The sequence below is a fragment of the Topomyia yanbarensis genome, chromosome 3 (genome assembly GCF_030247195.1).
Source record: "Topomyia yanbarensis strain Yona2022 chromosome 3, ASM3024719v1, whole genome shotgun sequence".
NCBI classification, from domain to species: domain Eukaryota; kingdom Metazoa; phylum Arthropoda; class Insecta; order Diptera; family Culicidae; genus Topomyia; species Topomyia yanbarensis.
This window is the reverse complement of record NC_080672.1, coordinates 3,141,372-3,163,367: the sequence shown is the minus strand read 5'-3', so window position 1 is coordinate 3,163,367 and position 21,996 is coordinate 3,141,372. Positions and strand designations below refer to the sequence as shown.

The 21,996-nt window shown below is 38.2% G+C and overlaps 3 protein-coding genes across 8 annotated transcripts in view; 1 reads left to right on the top strand and 2 right to left on the bottom strand.

Annotated features, from left to right (window-relative positions):
• LOC131693945 (rho GTPase-activating protein 68F) overlaps positions 1-15,187 on the bottom strand; it is a 91,324-nt gene extending 76,137 nt beyond the window's left edge. The window contains exons 1-3 of one of the 6 annotated variants that reach the window (XM_058982230.1): positions 15,020-15,187; positions 14,370-14,653; positions 14,133-14,309 (exon numbers count right to left, since the gene is read on the bottom strand). In XM_058982230.1, the coding sequence (XP_058838213.1) occupies positions 14,133-14,184 (52 nt within the window). In that variant the 5' untranslated portion in view covers positions 14,185-14,309; positions 14,370-14,653; positions 15,020-15,187. Of the gene's footprint in view, positions 1-14,132; positions 14,654-14,954 lie in introns of all 6 variants that reach the window. The other 5 variants (XM_058982231.1, XM_058982227.1, XM_058982228.1 and 2 more) reach the window with 5 other exon arrangements.
• Positions 15,188-20,412: 5,225 nt separating this feature from the next.
• On the top strand, positions 20,413-21,282 carry LOC131691634 (NADH dehydrogenase [ubiquinone] 1 beta subcomplex subunit 5, mitochondrial). Its single transcript, XM_058978187.1, has 2 exons — positions 20,413-20,572; positions 20,725-21,282. The coding sequence occupies exons 1-2, from the start codon at positions 20,476-20,478 to the stop codon at positions 21,192-21,194; spliced, it is 567 nt and encodes a 188-aa protein (XP_058834170.1). The 5' UTR covers positions 20,413-20,475; the 3' UTR covers positions 21,195-21,282.
• On the bottom strand, positions 21,270-21,981 carry LOC131691635 (autophagy protein 12-like). The gene is made up of 3 exons (XM_058978188.1): positions 21,761-21,981; positions 21,566-21,702; positions 21,270-21,510 (listed from the first exon to the last, which is right to left on the bottom strand). Exons 1-3 carry the CDS (start codon positions 21,864-21,866, stop codon positions 21,388-21,390), a joined length of 366 nt encoding a protein of 121 aa, XP_058834171.1. The 5' UTR covers positions 21,867-21,981; the 3' UTR covers positions 21,270-21,387.
• Positions 21,982-21,996: the final 15 nt, after the last annotated feature.

The following is a 21,996-nucleotide window of genomic DNA, read 5'->3' as shown; positions in this document are numbered from 1 at the left end:
GATGTATGAGCTCGAAAAGGTCATCACAAGAATAAAACGCATGAGACCGAAAATAAATAAAAATAAAATAAAGAGAAGAGTTAGTATTGTTATTGAGTATTAATAATATTCCGATTTTTTTTTCGAGAGTTGTCCTACTGGAGCTGTGGAGTTATTTGATTCAATTAAGGCGTGGACCTAGACTTCTGGATGGAGGATAGAGACTTCCGGACGTGAACGATTCATGAATGCGCGAGTGCGGGGGACTGTAGGTTCACGCTTGAGACTGCGTTTGAGTGATTACAAGTGCTGAGACGTTCATATTATCACCGGGATGTTATAATGTCTGGAAGAGTGCGAGTATAGGTTGCGTGGATGGTCGCGAAGGGCTCAAGCATTTTTATATTTGTTTGTCGCGTGTATGTGACTTTGTGTGTATACATTCGATTTCATGTAGTTTAGTGGATATGAGCATTATATTTTTGATTGGTCCACCTGAAAGCATTGGACTTATGCTACTAGGGCCGAGAATAGGGGATTCCGGACGAAACCGATTCATGATCGCGAGAACACGGGCATTTGGAGGTTCGGTCTCGAGACCGGGATTGTTAATTTATAAGTGCTAAACCATTCACTTAGTCACCGGGGTGTTATACTTTGGTTGGTGGGTGTGGTCGTGCGTGGATGATCGCGAAGGACTCGAGCGTTTGTATGTGGACGTTTTTGTCGCGTGTGCTAGTATGTATGTAACTTCTCGTGGAGACATTATTATTTTAATAAGCGTGTGGCCATTCGCATGTTCGCGTATTCTTCAATGATCGCGCGTGGACGTCTTGTCTAGTTTTATTTCTATCCAACTAAAGGCATGAATTTGGGCTGCTAGAATCAAGGGCGGAGACTTCCGGAGGTGACCGACTTATGATTGCGTGAGCTTAGGTTCTTAGGTTCCAACGTTCACCCAATCAATCGGGGTGTTTGAATATTGGCGAGATCGCGGGCGTTCGTATTTGTGACCAAGTTTGTGTTATCGCGTAGGCCACGTTTGTACGTTTGGAATGAGAGATTGTTAGTGTATATGAGAGAATAGGCAATTTGTGTTAGTGAGTGTTAGCATGGATCTAATTGAAAATATAGCAACAAAAGAAGGGTGCCTGCAGAGAGAATTGGGCCCTAAACCCACATTGTATATTATTTGACCATGACAGTGGATAATAAAGGTCACCAAGTTAAGTACTAAAATTGATCACAATGTAGCTTAACTAAAAAGAAATTAATCGTATCCCATGTTTCTGTGATATAATCACTGTAATACTGCTTTGGTGGAGAAGCCCCCGGACCACATCAAGGTACAGTATCATGCCGAGGGATTATCATCAAAAGTGAAACTTAAAAAGATAATTTTATTATCTACAACTTTGTTGAAGACTGCAAAGCGATCCGACTCCAATAGGAATAGTTATTAAACTTTTAACGAAGTGATGTCTGAGTCAGTTTTGCATGGGGCCTAGCAGTGCATGGTAGTGTATCAGTACTAGGTTCTAACAAACTAAACATTTTTATGGAATAATGGTTAGATTTAGCTGAATAGTATGTTCGGAAGAATTGTAGTACATAACACGAGTTATGTTTTGGTTAGAAAATTGTAGTTCCACATCTGACCGCATAGATGGCGCCAACACTAACTTTTCAACGAAGAAAGATAGAAATTAGGTGTCTTCTACAGAGTTGTAGAACAAGAATATTGCAGTAATTCTTCCAAACATCTCGATATTCTATCTCTCTCACAGATTGAACTAAAATTTTCTATCCAAAACATAACTCGTATTATGTACTGCAATTCTTCCGAACATACTATTCAGCTAAATCTAACCATTAATCCACAAAAATGTTTAGTTTGTTAGAACCTAGTACTGATACACTATCATGCACTGCTAGGCCCCATGCAAAACTGACTCAGACATCACTTCGTTAAAAGTTTAATAACTTTTCCTATTGGAGTCGGATCGCTTTGCAGTCTTCAACAAAGTTGTAGATAATAAAATTATCTTCTTAAGTTTCACTTTTGGTGATAATCTGATGTATACAGTGCCACCTAGCGGTGAAAATGTGAGCAAGAGGGTTTTCTCCATGTAAATTGTCGAAAAATCCCATACAAACTTCAAGCACATTGGTCCGGTAGCTAGACTTATCCGATTTTCTTTAAATTTGGAGCAAGTACTCCTGGTGGGACTAGGAATCGACTCTGGGGTGGGCCGATTGAGTTTTCAAAAATTCATTATTTTTCTGGGCAGTCTAATATACATATTAATATACCGGCTCTTCCACGCCAAGGTTTTACTTCCAAAGCTTTGGTTTAAAACTTGTTTTTAAAAAAAGTAAACTTTCATGTAGGAAATTTATTGAGTTGGCCTAACATGGAGCTGTCGAATTGCTCAAAAAGTTTTTTATGTTGCAAGCGATCGGTAGATGTGTCAAATTAGGTATGTTTCTATTAAATGTGGAAACCGTCTACCGACAAATCTGCATTCACGAATACCTCCCAAAGTGACTTCTTGAAGTCTCATGAAGGCCTGACACTAACTTTCTGATACTTTTGCTTTCCTAAACAGTGGTAAAAATCTCAACATTCCAGAACTTCACTTTGTCAGAAAATGTAGGGCCATCGGAAGCTAAAACTTCGTAAAATCGCCCTTCTGGTTCTTTCTACAAAATCATCCAGTGCAGTACTCTACGTTACTCGTTCGAATTTGCACCGCTCATATGGTAGTCGGTATTTGCTAGTATTTCTGTTCTCCCATCAATTCTTCTTCTGGGTCACCGAGGGATCCCCTGTCGTAGTGTTTATTATATTTGTTACGCATAATAAACATGTCGTTTGCAATTGGTATTTAACCCAATTTTGGGAACGTGTCTGATAGGGAGAGTGGAGATTCCAACTTGTCATTAACACTTCGCAGTGATTTTTTTCACATTCATTTGGGATATCTTTTACACATTTGTACGCTTTCCTTGTACTGCAAACTTGAATGATTATTGAAGTTTTAATAAGAAGCCTTACTTCCGATGGCCGGCTGTTCGGAGTTCAGGTTGCTCGTTTCGAATTCTCGGAGGTTGATCGCGAGCGACTTCGCGCATGTTGCTAAGATCATATAGTATATAGATGAATTGACCTCTATCATATTCCACGCTGCTTTATCCTTTTTATTACGCCCCACGGAAGAATAATTTTAAAATGCCGGTTTGAATGGATTCATATTTCAACTGGAGGTCGCATACCTGAAAACTTTGATCTAAAATGGAAAGACAAAGCGCATGAGTACTTGCTACATCACAATATCTACATGATTCATCACCCTACCTACTAACACCAATCCTATCCTGTGACACTTGTGGCCATCTACATTATTGATCATTCTATAATCTTAGTATCTTTAGGTTGTACGTTGAGTATGATGTACTACTCCCAAGTATCATACAATTGGTTCAATATGCAAGTTCAACAGGCTTTGATCAATCACGGGAAACTCACGGGCGGTCAACTAAGCTAAGCTAAGCTATAGACCGTCTTTCCGTTGACACGTTTCATAGGAACTGTATGGCGAAGTATATTGTACACAGTTTCGCAGAACAGATCTTTTAGATAGGAAAAAAATGTCTTTAAAAAGGATTTACTCGAATCAAACCCATCATATTTTCATATGAGGCTGTCAAATTGGATCAAAAAGCTGACAAAATCGGGGGCTGATAGAATCGAGTCTTCACTGTATTGCTTTAAGATATTTGCAATATCGTAAATCCATTCAGCCTATGCAGGGGAGCTTGAGCTTATATTTGACGGCGCCGGTGGTTGAGTGGTAAGCGTGACCACGTGTTACTCATTCCAGTTAGTCTGGGTCTGAGATTTTTCTGAAGTGAAAAAATCTGTGGTCTGTGGTTTCTTCGGAAGGGAAGGGAAGTCGTTGATCTCCGGCTAATGAGTTAATGGATCGATATCTAGTCCAGAGAGTGGAGTCGCCTCTCTGGCAATGGTAATGAAGAAGTAGAATCCAACTTCTATACTTACTAATACAAATATCCTTCTCCCGTGTTACTTGAGAGTGCGCCCTCTAGCAAAAGCAAGTATCGGACTAACACTCCCTTTCCTTTCCTTCCGCGATCTACGTTCCGGCCTGGCCGGCGCCGGCATTGGTCAATAAAAAATTTAGAATTACCAGGAGTTGCACATTGAAATATGTTTCGCAACTCCCAAGCATAATTATCTACTGATTCCCTGTGCAACTTCAGCTAGTCCAGATCGACAACGGAGTAGCTGCCAGTGGTGGTCACACAAGCACAAGGAGGGGAACTTGACCTTATATTCACTTCTTTTTCGTCTACGTCATGGGATATTCGCTACGGAATATTGCTTGGTGACATCTACAACAGAGTAGCATGAAGTAGAACTGTGACGAAACGACTCGAACTAATAAACAAAATCAACTAAAATGAACAAAGGCTGCCAGGAAACCATCATAATATAATAATAATTTTAAATCTTGCAATTTTCGACAAACATATGATTACGGCGTAAAAGCCAACTGTTAAAATTCTCTTTAAAATGAAATTCCGGACAAACCGCTATAGGCCAAACACAGTTCACAGCAATTAATGAGAGAAAATTTTTCTCTTTTGTTTACTACCAACATCTGTGATTGGCGAGTAACGGTTTGTATAGAATTTTCGCCCATATGTTTGTCGAGAATTGAGGGAAAGTAGCTCTTAACATTTAGTTAAAAAAGGTACTGGTGAATATTCAAAATCCTCGAAAATAATTATAGGGTATAACATGTAACTGAATTTTCACTAGAAATTTTACTTTTTGGGACTCATAAAAGACAGCATGTCTCTAAAAATGTCAAAATGAATTGTTACTTTCTTTAATTCATGTATCATTACATGATGATTAATAACCTCTTTGTTTTCGAGACAATTAGATTCAACATTATATCTTGCTTCAATGAAATCTGTGCGAACACATTGTGAAGCAGCTCCAGAAAAAAACGTACATGTAAAGATAACTTTTAACGATTGGTACTTATGTTGTACCAAGTCAAATAGCTATTTTCGCCGATTTTTTTGTGAACTCAGTTGTGAAATTGCTAGAAGATGCGAAATATCCTATATCCGAAATGATTGTATGTCGTTTCCCGGAATACCATTTCCCGAAAGACCATTTTCCGGAATACCATTTCTCGGAAAACCATTTCCCGGAATGTAATATTTCCCGAAATATCATTTCCCGGAATGTCGCATTTCCCGGAATATCGTTTCCCGGAATGTACCATTTTCCGGAATACTATTTCCCGGAATGTACCAATTCCCGGAATACCATTTCCCGGAACGTACTTTTTCTCGGCAATTTGTTATACTATTGAAATCTGAAGTACTTTGAGAACATTTAGAACTATATGCTATATTTCACCCTAAGGAGGAAAATTTGGTAAAAACCTAAGCTAAGCCAAGACAAGTTTCGGCTTCACTTGTGTCTCATCGGCATAAACAGAACTTCTGCTCGAACGGGACATCACGTTTGATCAGTCGTTTGTTTGAAACACATAGTGTGTTTTAGTTTTAAGGGATTTGCGTCAAGCCGGCGCTAATCTATTCCGACAATACGGTTGTCGGTTTCTGATGAGGCGAAGCCGAAACGCAACATAGTATGGATTTAGAACTATGTTGCTACTCAAATATTTGTTTGGTTCCCTTCACAGCTTGTCTTTGCTCGCTGATCATGTTAATGAATTTAAAAAAAAAAACTATTCTCAAGCATATGTAATTTTATTTGAAATCATTATCAATCAATCGAAGGTCCAGGAAATAGCTTTTGCTAAAAGAAGGCGATATCAAAGAAAGTCGTAATTTAATTTAAAATGAATAGCATTTCAAAAATATATCACGAAAATTTTAAAGAAGGCAAATCCATTTCATAGTATTTATTGTATTGGAATCAATAAAATTCTAAAATTATTTCCATTGATTTGCTATTGTTCCAAAGAAGATTAATTCACATAGAAATTTTTAAGACGAAGTGAAATTTAAAATAACTGAAGGCGTTTTCAATGCACTGTTACTGTAAACAAATATTAGTGAGAATAAAAATCAATAAAAGTCCAAGAGTATTTTCAGAGAAACTTCGTATAGATAAAAATAACATTCTACACAAAATTCCAAAGAAGAATGCATATTTATAAGAAGGCAGCATCTCAGACAGATACATTCACAATTTCAAAGGTTCCAGGAATATTTATGACTAAATTTTGGGAAATGTTTATATTTTTTCGTTACCTTTTACATAATCTTCATGAAAATTAATCAACGTATTCAGGGCATTTTTTTTCACTGCCTTTTCAATTTCAAAGATGGCCGCATTGCGAGGCCTTCTAAATTGATCGTTACGAATTTACACCATTATAGAGTACGGTATAAGCATATTTTTCTTTGCGTAATAAGGATTTGAATCAAGATCCCAAAATGGGATTCATACTACGACTTATGCAGCACAAAAATATTAATTTTAAGTAATTTGTTCAGCATTTTCCCGCCAGCACGTTTTTTTTTAATCCGAGCCCGAAATCTATCTCCTGTAATGTTTGACCTAGTGTCAAAAACAATTTTTTTTTTTCGATTCCTTAGAACGATAGCAAGTGATTTACGTAGGATTTTTTTCGCTATGTTAATTTTACGCGAAACGCTGAAAATATTAAATTTGCCGAAAATAGCCAAGAAAATAGATACAGATATCACTTATTAACTAAAATCCTTCGTACGTCGCTCGAGAAAATAATTCAGAATATGCTGTAAATATTTCAAAGCTCGTGGTTTGAAGTGGATTTAAAAAAACGCGTTTGAAGTTTTTAGTACTCTTGGAGTTTACCTAAAAACGATAGGACAGAATTGATAATATATACAATTAGGTATTCTGTTCGCCTTCCATTTTCTGTGAAATCATTTTATTTCATTAACAAAATGTTCAAATCTTAAAAATTCTACTGTGGTGTATTATGCTTTTCACCGAAGATTACCACGCGACGGAATCGATTCAAAATAGTAAAAGAATTGAAAATATACCATTTTAACTGAGTCCGCAAAATTTGGAATAAATATCAGGTAAAATATAAGACCTGTTAGTCAGGAATTAGACGATCATGAATTTATTCACCCCTTCACTTCCTGCGGTGGGAAAATTGGGAAGTATTTGTAACTATTATGGTACCCATTTAATTCATTGATATCCCATCCATTGGGGTGCTTTTTATTCCCCGCAAGATTTTTTTAAATCCTCGATCCTCCCAAGTTTCTTTTTGGTTCAAAACCAAAAGCCGTCCATAAGCTGTTCATATAATGATCAATTTAAATAAATTTTCCTTACATCGCGGAATCGAAAAGATGACATCTTTAAAATGACAGTTCTGCAATCTTATCACTCACTATCTTGTTTTTTTACCGCAATAACCACTCGATCAAAAAAAAAAAAATAAGAATATTTTCAAACAACTTTTCATGTTCTAAAGTAGGTAAAATATCCTAGAACACAATTAGCTGCATAGCAGTTCTTCTAAAAATAAGTTTGGTCGGTGAGGTACGAGTTTTTTTTATTTTCCGGAAAATGGTATTCCGCGAAATGGTCTTTCCGGGAAATGATACATTCCGGGAAATAGTTTTCCGGGAAATGGTACATTCTGGGAAACGATATTCCGGGATATGGTACATTCCGGGAAATGATATTCCGGGGAATTGTATTCCGGGAAATGACGTACAAGCATCCGAAATAGACGAATTCTAGCAAACTTATTGAAAAGGTCCAATGTGCAAATGAGAGCCTCTCTTTGTTTACTTTCCCTTCCGCTAATAACTCGATTGCATTTTTGTTTTCTGCGTATCTCTTTGCATAATATGATAGTCGAAATAATACTCCTCTAATTTGTAGTATAAATTCTTGGAAATATTAATGACAAAGCCGTTATATTCAAAAGAGAAAGTAAATAAAGAGAGACTTTCATTTGAGCATAGGAGCTTTTCAATATTTTCGGTAGGGGAATTGTGGGAAAAACCGACACTGTGGGTAAACCCGACACCCCACAACATTTCCTAGAAATCAAATTTTTATTCAATTCATAATAATACATTATTATTAGTACGTTTATTTAGAGCATTTGAAGAAAAGTTGGATTTACGTTAGTACGCCGAATGTCATAAAAATAGACAAAACATACGACAGCAACGTTCATACTCGTCTGGATGTTAAATTTCGTTCATAGATTTTAAGGTTTTAACCGAACAAAAGCATTTTAAAATAACCACATTTTTCAGTACCTATTATTATCGGCCTGTCCTATGATCAACTAGGTGTATTGAAGACGAGTTTGAGAAATTCAATATTTTTAATTGCTTTTATAAAAAAATGTGCGCTGTCGGGGTGAAACCGACACCCTGTGGTTATGGTAAAACGGACACGCTGTTAAGATGGTTGTGTATACTTGCGATTCATTTCAAAATACTGGGGATCTTTGTGACACTTCAATTAGCCTATTAGAACACTGATTCTGTCACGTTCGCTCGAATGACATTCGCCCGAAAGCCATTTACCCGAAGGACATTTGCCCGAATGTCACATAAACCCGAATGTCATTCACCCGAATGCCACGAACACCCGAAAGACATTCGCCCGAATGCAACATAAACCCGAATGCCATTCGCCCGAATTCCATATACCCGAAAAACTTCGAAATGTCAATCGAAAAAATTTAATTTATTAAGATGAAATACAAATTTTATTACATTTGATGCTATGAAGAAATTAACACTAAAGCTATACCAGTCAAATAGTTAATCCAATCACCTGGTTTGTATGATTTAATTAGGGTTTCCAGTTTTAGGTCCTTTCGTGAGTTCTTTTTAGACTTTTTAGCTGTTGGTACCGCTTGTAGTGTACGTAAAACATACGTACTAGGGGTTTTTTCTCTTCAAGCTGCAACTGCTTCAACACACCATAGAATTTCCACGGCTTAACAAACCGTTCCATTTATTGTGCTAGTCTTCCACATTATTGGTGGTTCTAGGAATCTTTGTCGATACATTTTCGAAAACTGACCACGAAGCGGGGGACAAAGAACGGTTATCGAGAAACTTTTTTATTAGTTTCCTTCCTACCAAAAATACAATTTTTACTAATGTAATCCAAAAACTCGTCGAGAGCCTTTGGACAACTTTTCCTCAATTCTTCGAGTGTCATTAGAATACCTCGATGGGACAAGAAAGCCAAGACAACTTGTTTGAAAATTAGTTGTATTCGGTGATCTTCCGAATATTTTGTCTGATGACCAAGTTGTTTTAGTTTTCTGAAAAAAAAAATAGATTTAGATGGAAGAATCATCCGTGAATTAGGTGAAAGAATCATCCTGTCTCGAAATCCAATATTACGTAGAGAGCTATTTGTTATATAGATTCAAGAAATTGCTCTTGTTTTGAAAGAAGGAATCAACCCTTATGTTTGAGTATACCGGGCAGACGAGTGGATCAACAGTTTCTTTGCAAACTTATTTGGCATGCAGATCCAAGGATTTGTCATGTTTGAAAGAAGCAATCAACCCCTAATTGTGGGAAAAGAGCTGCTCATGTTTAAAAGAAGGAATCAATCCCTAAGTGTGAGTAAATCGGGCAAACGAGTGGATCACCGGTTTGATTGCGAGGGCTATCTGGTATACAAACTCAAAGTACTGCTCATATTTAAAGAAGGAATCAACCCCCATATTTCAGTAAACCAAGCATACCAATGGATCACAGGTTTGCCGCAGGGACCTCCGCTTCGGTTCCTCGACCTCGGTAATTGTGGCAAAGCCGCATCACGCTAGCTTGGCCACATAACATTTATGAGCTACTATTTACTAACGGTGTTGTGCCAAATGGACTTCCACCATGCAAGATATAATTACTAATTTAATTGATTCAATTCGATAACGGAACATCTTAATATATATTTACCTCGATCGATGGTGTTTCCGAATGATTTCTTATTATTTTGACCGGTTTATCACAAGATTTTACCGCTCGAGCTGACAACTGCGTCCTATATGCATCAGTTTGCACCTGAAGAGCATTTGTGGCGTTGGCAACAGAACCTCAGTGACGTCGGATAGTACACCTAAAAGCGATGTCGCATAGCCACAGTGGTCAGTGTACGGTTGACTAATGTGGCTACGCCACATCGCTTTCTGGTGCACTGTCCGACTTCGCTGCCGCTCAGTCGGCTTTAAACTGGCTATAGCCCCTATGTTTGAGTAAACCGGGCAAACAAGGGGATCGCAGGTTTGCTTATAACTCCGGCTTTGCGCCGCTTCGGATCCTTGGCCTCGGATATGCGGCCAAGCTGCATCACACTAGCTCCACTGTATAAGCTCACTTGTTATTGTTTAGTTTATCAAACTTTGGTTAAAGATTTCACATTTCCCGCTCGGATTTGGTTTATTTAGGTTAAAATACATCCTTTTGGCAAAAAACCGCATTAAAGTCGGACTTCTATCACTAAAGTCACTAAACTAGACAATTACCGATTTTATATTATGCTTGAGTGAATGTGGTATTCGGGTTAATGACATTCGGGCGAGTGGTCCATTCGGGCTGATGGCATTCGGGTAAATGATCCATTCGGGTTAATGACATTCGGGTAAATGGTTCATTCTGGTAAATGGTTTTCGGGCGAACATCATTCGGGTAAATGACTTTCGGGCGAATGTCATTCGGGCGAATGTGATAGAACCTAGAACACTATAGTATGTTACCGTTGATAAACCGGTCACAATTTCACCAGATCCACGGACAAGAAATACTTGTAACTTATAGTTAGATTCATATAAATGCCAAGTTTTTCTCATCTTATTAGTGTATTAAGGCTCATAAAAATACTATAAATTAGAAATGTTCTCCTTTCCAAATTAAAATTTAGTATGATTCAACGTTAGCATTAAGTTAGGCCACCTAAGACACCTTACCCTAAACCATACGTTTAGCATCCCGTCGATGAGGCACTGTAACAAACTTGACAGAATACGGCGAATAATTTTGACACGCAACACCACTACATCCGGTTGAGAAAGAGAGCGCGAGGAAAAAAGAGAGAGCGAGAAGAGGTTGAAAAGGAGTTAGCAAAAAGAGGCGAAGGCAGTTGGTAGAAGACAGTTGTCAGATATAGACGTTTTTTGGAGTGACAACCACCAACCGAAAGCAAGTGCGAGGTGTCCGGAAGATACAGATCCCAGTACGGTGAGTCGACGACAAAAGCAGCCAGTCCGAAGTGAGCACAGTCGGTCCGGAATATATACACCGTTCATCCGGAACATTCCATCAACTGTAGTCCGGATACAAACGGCATCCGTTCGATATACGCTCCGTCCGTTCGGAACCAGTCCGGATCGCCCGGAATATTCACTCTCCGTCACTGTCAGCCCGGACTAAGGCACCATCCGGTCAGTAGACACTACACGTTATACCCGTACGGAAACAGTCCTCTTCGTCCGGAATTCACACGGCTCGTCCAACATCAAGCAGAACCATCCGATATTTATCACGTCATCAGCGACTCACGTAACCACGTGACGGATCTCCACGCAGCGACGTCTCCATTCATCTGCCTCGAGTGGTGCTGGTGGCCGGTGAGCCCCTTTACAATATTGCCGAGTCACACGTGTGCGTTGATTGGTGGGAACGAACGTTTTTGAGGCTTGAGTCCGGTGAGGTCTGGTTGAGCCTGGCCCCCGCTCATCGACACTTGGACCGATGAGTTCCTCCTCCGCACATGAGCACCAGGGATAGAGTCAACAACATCGGCTACTGTGGCGGAAGCAACCCACCGAACCCATAAAACCCAGCGTGTCCCGTATAGCCAACGGCTCTATTCCCCAACGAAGATCATCGAACCATCCCAACACACCAGGTATGATTGTTCCCTCGCTCTCTCTACATGTTCCTGTCGCCCGTGCCCCATCGGTTCCAGTTCGGCCGCATCGATACCCTTTTCCCTATTTCCTACATGTTAAATTCCTCAAATAAATAAGTAAAATGAATGTATGTTAGTCAACTTTCTTTTTCTACTGAGCCTTAAAGTCTTTCCTGTTTGTCGATCTGCCTTGTTGTCTGGTTTGCGGTAAGTAATCGGTTGTGAGTCCTCCTAAAGCAGCAGTGGGAAAGCCGACCTTGAGCAGTAACACCGATTGAGCTAGTCAGCTGTTACAAGTATTAGCAGAAATACACAGAAATACTTTTATTGTGTTTATTTCTTGTAAGTCTCTTTAAAAATCAAAAATTGGAATTTTTGCTTATCTGATTCTATCGAAGCTTTTGCAATTTCTGCAAAAAGCTAATCAAACCGAATTTCTAGTGTTCTCTTGGTCTGTCATAGACGAACTTTATCACAATGAGACAATGATCTTATGTATACCCCAATAGATCGTTGATGATCAGAGTCCGAAAAATCAAATCTGAAAAAGATAGTTTTACTACGAAGTGTGTGTGTCACTTATAAGTGAATGAATCCAATTAGCAGAATGTAGAACGCTTGCAAATCTTCTCTTACGAAATAAAGTGACACTGGAGGTTGCAATGACGTGCGCAATGATTATTTGGAAATACTCATATCAATAAATAATCCTATAGCATAAAATACTCTTATTTATAGTACTACGCTTTCGAACTTTCTTCCCCTCACTACATGATGAAGCAATAAAAAGCACATATTTGCATCATACATACTCACACTTTATTAATCACGCATATATCTCATATTTAATAAAGATAAAGATTTTAATAAAGTGGAGAGAAAATAAATTAAAGGGGGTGTCGATCTTACCCCTATAGGGTTTCGGTTTTACCCGCAGTGCCTACAAAAAGTCACTTTGTTTTCCAAGTTTTACAACCAATAATTTTTAGTGAAATTAATTTTTTGAAGCGCTGAAAAAATTAAGTCTTGTTAAGAATTTTCTGAAAAAGAATTCTGCATAAAAACTATAATTTTATTGGTTTTGTGGCAACTTAGAAAAATTGTTAAGCTTAAGGTGTCGGTTTTAACCATAATTCCCCTACCAGCCAGTTGTTAGTCGGTCACACATGTTGTGTAAACTGTTTGGATTTATTGTCTAACTGGCGCCAATTTCGTAGTTGGTTGAATATATCGTCTAACTGGCAGCAAGTTGGTGTCAGTTGCTGACGAGTGTAACACGAAACATTTAAATCCAAATTTTACTTTTCAATAAGTTTGCTAGAATTGCGCTGTTATCATATGTATCAATTTGATTCATATATTTTTAGCCTCTAAAAGTTCCCACACATTTTAGTGTTTTGTATTTCAAATTCAGTACATATTTGGTAATCGAAAAGTTACAAAATTTAAGTTTGATTTGCAGAACATCCTTGCAAAAAAGAATCGACAGCTTTTACCTTAATTGGAAAACTCAATTGCTTATCTCAACGTATATTGAGATATTACCCTTCGTTCCCCTAACACGTGTCATACATGCATTGTGCAAAAGTCGAGTGTCGCGAACGATAAAGGTGTTCATTTATCACCCGGCATGTGATTCCCCCTTCTTGTAGTCTATCAAGAGTTCTTCATGTCGGGTAATCTAAAATGGTGTTTTCTTATATTTATGATCCTGTATTTACCAGCTTCGACTTTACTCAGAAATTCTCCTGGGAACATCATGGGCTGCATTATAAAATATAATCTGCACTGATGTGTTTTTGAAATTCTGTTTGGGAATTTCTTCAATTTCCGTAACTGCCTTCATAAAACAATTACCAAATAAAAAAACTACAGATTGAATACGATGGAACAGATCTTTCAAAAGTTGTAAAAATTAAGAAAGGTAAAGCTTTATAATTTTACATTACTCGTCTGTCGCCTAATAGTCCCATGTTCCATGGCATTTCTCATATGAATTACAATCTTGTGCTTGCACACCCTATCCCTTCTATATATAACTGATGAATCTCTTTGTAAACTATCCAGTAAAAGCAACTGAGCGAATATACGTTCCGTAGTTTTTTTTTAATTCTATAGCACAACGACCCAAAGTGTAACAAACTTGAGTAATTTCAAACAAAGGAGATAAAACAACACTCACCTGGAAACTTCATCGGAAGATTAACGTTGCTTTTCTGATCAAACGTCTCCATTGTGTCTTAAGGATCGTGTCGATCGTTTCGTCCCGACGTGTGTAGTATTTGCGCAAATGTCGATTGCGTATCGCCTGTACGGTGGGTGCGGACGAAATATAGTTTACGTCTTTCCTCTTGCACGGCTAAAATACTACAGATCTTCGTTACAATTTCACTACGATTGCCACGTTATCACTTATCACCGTCCATAAATATTGACTTTTCACACGTCTTCTCGGTAATTGCCGTGCAAATTTTTTCCACCTCTAGAGAAAAATAATCAAATTTGTCGCTCTCTTATTTACGCATTTTTGCCCTTCAAGCTTTCATCTGTTTTTGAGTACACCTTGAACAAAAAAAGAGATTCCTAATGTTTCCACATCACACAACTTTCAATTACCACTTATTACAGCTCGTTGAACGTGACTCATTCACATTCACTGTGTGACAACTACAAATGCCTATGATAGTAGCACACTGAATAAACCTAAAGAGGAAAATTTCAATGTACGATTCAATGATTTTAACTAAACTCGATTATGCTAAACAATAGACGGGCTTTAGTTCGTGGGTTTTAAAAAAAACATCGCATTATAGTCTCGCTTTCCAGTAGGCGATGATCAAGGTTGTGAATAAATAATAAATAATGCCCGTCGAATAAAACGTACGTGAAATCACCCGTCCCGTTCACCTTTGCTACTATATAGAAAAGGAATGTATAGTTTTTTGCGCTGGTGCCAACGATGTCAGGTTTGGGTGCAAATTTAGCTGAAAAAGCATATATTTACGTATGTTCTCAGAAACTGCGGTCAGGGATACAGATTTCCAAACTTTTGGATAATGCAAAACTCACTTTTTCTTTCCCAACATAAACAACCACTACAAATTTCTAACTGCACTATAGGTACACAGCGGACGCGACGAAAAACACAAAAACGTCTCTTCACTTGAACGCGTAATTTTCATTTGAGGCGTCGATAGCTATGGTTGGGTGTTGTACTGAACTGAAGGACGTACGGTCGGGTTCGGAGCATGCAAACAAGAAACAACCGATGAAGAAGCAAAACAAGTTTTGATTCGATATCGTTGCTTTTTGCAGTTGTGTGCGTGTTTATTAAATTATTTGACGTTTAAGCTTATCAGGGTTGCACAAAACCGCCATAAAGAATAGAATGTGAAAACATTGAATTTTGTCGTTTTCAAGTTAATTTATGGCGCCCGGGCCCGTAAAGAATAACATCCAACAGACATCAACCGATCGAAAGGCAACAACAACGGTCAAATGAAAAAAAAATTTTAGCTCAAAGCAACTTTATTGGTACCATTTGGGTCCTAGAACAATTGCGCAAATTCTAAGCTCGATCGGTAAAACTATCTTTATGTGCCCGCGGTTTAAAGTTTGCATGTGATTTTGTATGCGGGTAAATCGACTTTTACAAAAAAATTCTTCCAGGAGCCTTCCATTGCCTCTTAAAAATAAATCGATGTATGATTTTATAGCAAATTTATCAAGCAAACAAGGTCTCGAAGACTGTGGAACAATCTGACGCTTGTGTAAAAAGTAATTAAGAAAAAACCTATTGGAGCTATGAACATTGATGAAAATTTCAATTTTCATAGCAACACTGCTGCTGACGGTCGAATTATTTACAAAATGTTTAACTTTCTCTTATTGTACACAAAAGAAGCATTAAATTAAGCCTCAAAACTCTTGTCAAGTGACCAAACAGCACAGATAATTAATTTGGACACACCCTAATGAACAGCTTACCAAGTAACCCCTTAAAGTTTTTTTCGTTTCGTTATAAGTCAATTAAAAATTATACTGACGTTTTAAGGGTTGAACTTACATATTGCTATTTTTAGAAAGACGAGCTCTATCGGTTTATGTAATAAAAGAAGAATTTTATTTCTTATTAACCCTTTCATGCCCATCTTTTTTCTAGTGCATGTAGGGTTTCAAAACTATTTTTCTTTGAAAACGGTGGGATCAAGAAACACGAAAAGTCTTTTTTCATAAAGATTGGTGCTTCCCTTGCAGTGCTAGTAGCTGCTCAATTTTTACCTTCTAATGCTCAATACAATTCACCTAGAATATTCACAATAGATTGGTTGCGTGGAAAACGTAGCCAAAGACAGTCTAAATTGATAAGTTTTAACAGTTTTCAATAATATTGCGTCATAGCGAAGATATATGAAAAAATAATTTTCCGTCGTCAACGTAAACTGTCTCTGGCATCACTGCTCCATTGGAATCCAATTAGACAAATTACTATAACTTCAGTTATAAAGCTGATCCTTGTAACTTTTAATACTCAAATGAAAGGCAATAGTCAGATTTATTAGTCTTACTTGTTTTTGTGAGCAAATCTTGGCTCAATCAAAAGTTATAGTTGTTTAAAAATGTTGTTGTCCACAAACAACATGTGCATGAATGAGTTAAATGACCCAATCATATAAAATTACTTAGCGTATAGTTATGAAAAATAAGAAAACATATACCATTATCTTGTTTACGCTATTAATCTACAGATGTCGCAGCAGGTAAATGCTGCAAAATGCCAATTCTTATATATTATATATCTTATTAGGCAATCCATTAGACGTTTGTTTGACAATTCAGCGGTGGGTTCTGTCAACAAGTCTACTCCTGCGAACAGAAAAACTCGTCCGACAAACATCGCAGAATATGAAGAAGATATTCGGAAAATATACACAAATCTAAATAATTATAAACAAGTGATCATTGGTGGTGATTTCAATTCGCACCATTCAACATGGGGCGATGCAGTATGCGACAAAAAAGGAGAAGTAATGATGGATATTATCAACAGCAGCAATTTCTTAGTTATGAACGACAGTACCTATGTGCCACTACAGTTAAACAGGAGGTCCTCAGCAATCGACCTAACATTCTGCTCCACCCAACTGCTTGGAACATTAGAATGGAGCGTGTTGAACTACGGGATTGGCAGCCATCACATGGGAATAAGAATACAATGGACTATTGGAAAAAAGAACAATGGAAGTTATTTTTACGACAAAAAAAAGATTCTGCAGCAAATAGCGACACTGGATACATCACAAGTGTGCACCGTGCAAGACCTCACAAAGTGTGCAATAAAGATACATAAGAATAATAGGAAAAAGGAAGTGAAAACCCCAAAGTTTTGGTGGTCAACGGCAGTTGACGAAGCTTGGAAGGCAAAAAATACAGCAAGAAACGATTTTAACCGTGTATCGAGTGTGCAGAACCTTATCGAATTCAAACGCAAAGCAGCAGCATTTCAGCGTATGAAACAGGAGGAAATAAGAAAAAAGTTCGAAGAGTTTCCAGATGAGGTAGGTCTGTTCACCAGTTCAAAGCAGCTGTGGATGAAGGTAGGCCGACTAACAGGTAAACGCAGGTACAAAAAGGAGAACAACTTACTGTTCGATGACGAAAAAATGGCAAATGAATTCCTAGACACACACTTTGGAAAACATGACCCACAACCACACGATTGGCCAATCCCAATAAGCTCGGACGACCTATTGACCACGGAAAACTGGTCAAAAATTCTGACAAATAAAAGAAAACCTTCAGCACCAGGGACAGACAAACTAACATACGAACTACTCAGACAACTACAACCAGACGTAACCAATAAAATCATCGACGATGTAAACGGAATGTGGAGAAGAAGCCTATTAGATGATGCCCTCAAATCCATAAAAGTGGTAGCAATACCTAAACCGAATCGCGACCAAAACCTGCCATCCGGTAAACGACCAATCTCATTGGTCCCTACGATTACAAAAATTGCAAATACTGCTGTACTGGAGCGACTCCAGACCTTCCTCGACACTGAAAACACTCTCCCTGAAAACTGCTTTGGATTTCGACGAAAATTATCAACAAATACATGCGTTTCCTTCGTGCTCAACTGGATAAAGCAGAGTAAGCGAGACAAAATCGTCACGGCATTAATATGCGTAGATCTATCAAACGCTTTCAATACTATTAAGGTAGATAAACTAGAAGAAACGCTATCGAGGATAAATGTCCCACAAGACATTCAGCAGTGGATTTCCTCCTTCCTACGGAACAGGCGAATCTTCATGCAGCTACGAGACAAAGTTGTCAGTCGAATGGTAACCAATGGGCTTCCACAAGGGGATACCCTATCCCCAACCCTCTTTAATATATACACTCTGGAACTTCATGACATAAGTAAAACGGGAGTAGTCCTCGTGCAATACGCGGACGATTTCGGAATATTGGTCAGAGCAAAAAGTCTTGACTCACTAAATGAAACCGCGCAGGAGTACATGGATGTTTTTTGCGACAAAGCGAGGTCGTTGAACCTCGAAATAAATCCGGAAAAAACGAAAGCAATACTCTTCCAAAATAACGATAAGGAGCTAAACATATCATTGAATGGAACACATATCGAAACAGTTAGGAATCATAATTACTTAGGCATTATATTTGACCGGTACCTAAGCTTCGGCGTACACATTAAGAGCGTTCGTACAAAAGTGCAAGATAGATTGAATATGATGAAAGTTTTAAATGCGAGGAAAAATGGAGCGCATCCAGAGACACTTACCCGAATACACAAAGCCTTATGCGGAAGTGTAATAGAATACGGAAGCTCAGTTTACAACAACGCAAAAACGACGAACCGCAAAATGGTATCAGTGATAAACAACCACTGCTTGAGGAAAGTTACTGGAGAAACCAAGACGACACCCTTAAATACACTTGCAGCTTTAAGCGGACAAGAACCACTAGAGCTTAGACTCGAATACGTGACACAACGAGAGATAGCAAGATACATATCCTGGAACAATACAGTAGCAAAGCAACTCAAAGCGATAGACATACCTACGAAGATCGAAAGCATGGACAGCTACACCTATATGGAACGATTATTTTATAAGAACAAAGAAATGTTCAACTCTATTATGATAGTCTGCAAGCTTAACGGTAGAGTGACGGTGGATATACAAACACATCTGGAAGCACTGGATACGGCTAAACAAGACACTAACCCCAGGAAGTTAAAGCAAGCTGCCCTTTTCGCAATGAATGGTGTGCACAAAGGCAGAGGTAGGATATACACTGATGCGTCCAAAGACGGTACGGCGTGTGCAATAGGCGTCTATATTAAGAATACTAAACAGCGTCTCAGTTACCGCTTGAACAACGAAACGAGCATAACATCCGCAGAACTCAAAGCGATCAGAGTGGCATTGGATTGTGTGGAAGATCAACATCTTAAAGATTTCGTCATATACACGGACTCGAGAACCGCTTGTGTTATGTTAGACAGGGTCCAGCATTCAAAAGAGGGAGAACAAATGCTTGTGGAAATATTAGACATATGCTATAAATGGAACATCTCGGTGCAATGGATTCCTAGTCATGTTGACATAAAAGGTAATGACATCGCGGATGAACTTGCTAAACACGGCCTATCTTCGACTAGACGGATAGATAATCAGATAATGCTAAGGGATGCTCAAATGCAGTTTAAAAAACAAATGGAACAAAAAGCCTCACAATGGTATCAGTTATACTCAGCCGAAAAAGGAAAAACATATTACAATATCCAGCCGAACTTTTCAAAAGACCCATGGTACAAGGGGGTAAACTTTAAGGGTCGAGATATCAAATTACTTAACCGTCTAATGTCTGGGCATGATTTTTCCAAATACTGGCTAGCAAAAATGAAGATAGAAGATGATCAAGATTGCCCTATCTGCTCTGAACCAGAAACAGCGGAACATATAATCTTACATTGCCCACGTTTTGGAACGCTCCGATTAAAGTACAGCTTTGAAAACAAATTTGAAAAACTCATCAATGTTTTTCAAACCAAAAATATGATGCTATACAAGGAAATCATTACTTTTGTACGAGAAGCCAAAATGGATTTTTAAACTAAACAAATCAGCGCAAATACAGTCATCTCATTAGTCAATAATTTGGTTAACAGGGCATATAGTCTGTGTTACTAGCCCTTATACAGAGCTGTCAGAAGAATGACGGTTCGAGTAGAAAAAAAGAAGAAGAAGAAGACAAACATCTTTCGTTAGTCCTATTCGTTTGATGTTGGATCGAATCAACGATATTGTTGGACGTCACACGCCTCGGAGTAACGTCAGAAGAAGTAAACAAGAAATAATCAGCTGATCAGAAACGTCTCATGGATTGCCTAATTTTAGCAGTGTAATTCAACCCTGGGTTGTCAAAGTGACAGCTACGGAATAAAAGTCACTGTCACTTATCGCAGTTCGTAGCTTTTCTCGATCAAACGAAAAATGGCGATTTGGAGTTCGCTTGCACGTCCTTTGCAGTTTTCAACTCAGTTTAAAACTTTGCTGAAAAGTCCAGTTGTGTGCAATGCTGGTAAAAATGGTAAGTAACCTTCTAAAATTAATTTAACACGACATCGATCTAATATAATGTCGATAAACACACTTTAAATGGAATCGAAGGGTCAGTCACATCTGTTATGCAATGCATAATAATAGCGTAAAGCACAATAACAAAACATTACTCTATTTCAGCATTGATGCTAAGCAGGCCGATGTCCGGACATGGTCCTAGAATTTTCACAATCACGCCTTCCCGCTTCCAATGGCACAAGTTTAAGGATTTGTTCCACTTTTATATCATGATTGGTTTGATTCCAGTCCTGGGAATTGTCTTTTACGCCAACGTATTCATCGGCCCAGCACAGCTGACAGATATTCCTGCCGACTATGAACCGAAGCACTGGGAATACCACAGCCACCCGATAACGCGCTTTATTGCTCGTTACATTATGACCAATCCGCAACAGGAGTATGAAAAAATTTTGCATCATCTGTACGAGGAAAATGAAAAAAGGCAAATGCTGGAACTGGAGAAGCGGGTACGCGATAAAATGGCTGAGCGACACGATTACCAATCTTACTACTACCGTCCGGCTATGGGCAAATACCACCGGGTGGCCAAGGAAGCAGCTGATCATCTTGAAACGGTTCGTGGTGATTAAACTGCTCATCTAATTGTAGAAACATGTATATTGAATAAACTATTAGCAAAGGCTGAATTAAAATGAAAACTAATGTCGATCAGTAAAATGTTTTATATTTTGTTAATCAGTTTTTCGAACTTATAACGAATGACTTAGAATAATACGGGAAAAATGGGTCCGACAGATAAATGTAACACGATGTGATTGTCTCTCAACCCCATGCTTGACTTTTAGCGTAATGAAGCACCAGCTTTCCGTTTGATCCGTAGCATTCATACAAGTTCTTGATTATTTGATCCGGCGAGGGAGCAAACGTTTGATTAATGTACAAAAACTGAAATTGTAAAATAAATCAACCTTAAAAAAATTGGCACTAAAAGATGACTCACCAGTTTCTCTCCCGGCTCCAGTTTCAAATACTTATGAATGAATTTAATAATCGCGCTGATGGGCTTCTCCTGATCAACAGCCCACTTCTTTTGTTTGAGTATTGGAGCACTACCAGTTGCATGTAGGATTATATCAACTGGAAAGTTAAATGTTTTTATTATTTAGTGAAACAACAACGTGATAATATTGGTCACTTTTCTTAGTTTCCTGTTTTTCTAGTTTTTGTTCTTGGCATAGGGAAAGATTTTCAACATTCGAAGCAAGCTCTTTATCGATTGACTCCGCTGCAACGTCTGTCATATTGTGCGGCTATTAAAATGTATTTAATGGTAAATTAATAATTTATTGGTATTATTTTAGGTAAATGTAATTGAAGTCCACAATGTTTTAATAAAATTTCGTGTTATGCGGTTGTTATTTTGTTTACTAA

Excerpts from the sequence above, each read along its gene's own strand:
- LOC131691635 (XM_058978188.1), bottom strand. The coding sequence starts at position 21,866 with ATGACAGACGTTGCAGCGGAGTCAATCGATAAAGAGCTTGCTTCGAAT. Across the intron at positions 21,703-21,760 it reads AAAACAGGAAACTAAGAAAA|TTGATATAATCCTACATGCA; the intron begins GTGACCAATATT and ends TTAACTTTCCAG. Across the intron at positions 21,511-21,565 it reads TGGAGCCGGGAGAGAAACTG|TTTTTGTACATTAATCAAAC; the intron begins GTGAGTCATCTT and ends TTACAATTTCAG.
- LOC131691634 (XM_058978187.1), top strand. The coding sequence starts at position 20,476 with ATGGCGATTTGGAGTTCGCTTGCACGTCCTTTGCAGTTTTCAACTCAG. Across the intron at positions 20,573-20,724 it reads GTGCAATGCTGGTAAAAATG|CATTGATGCTAAGCAGGCCG; the intron begins GTAAGTAACCTT and ends ACTCTATTTCAG.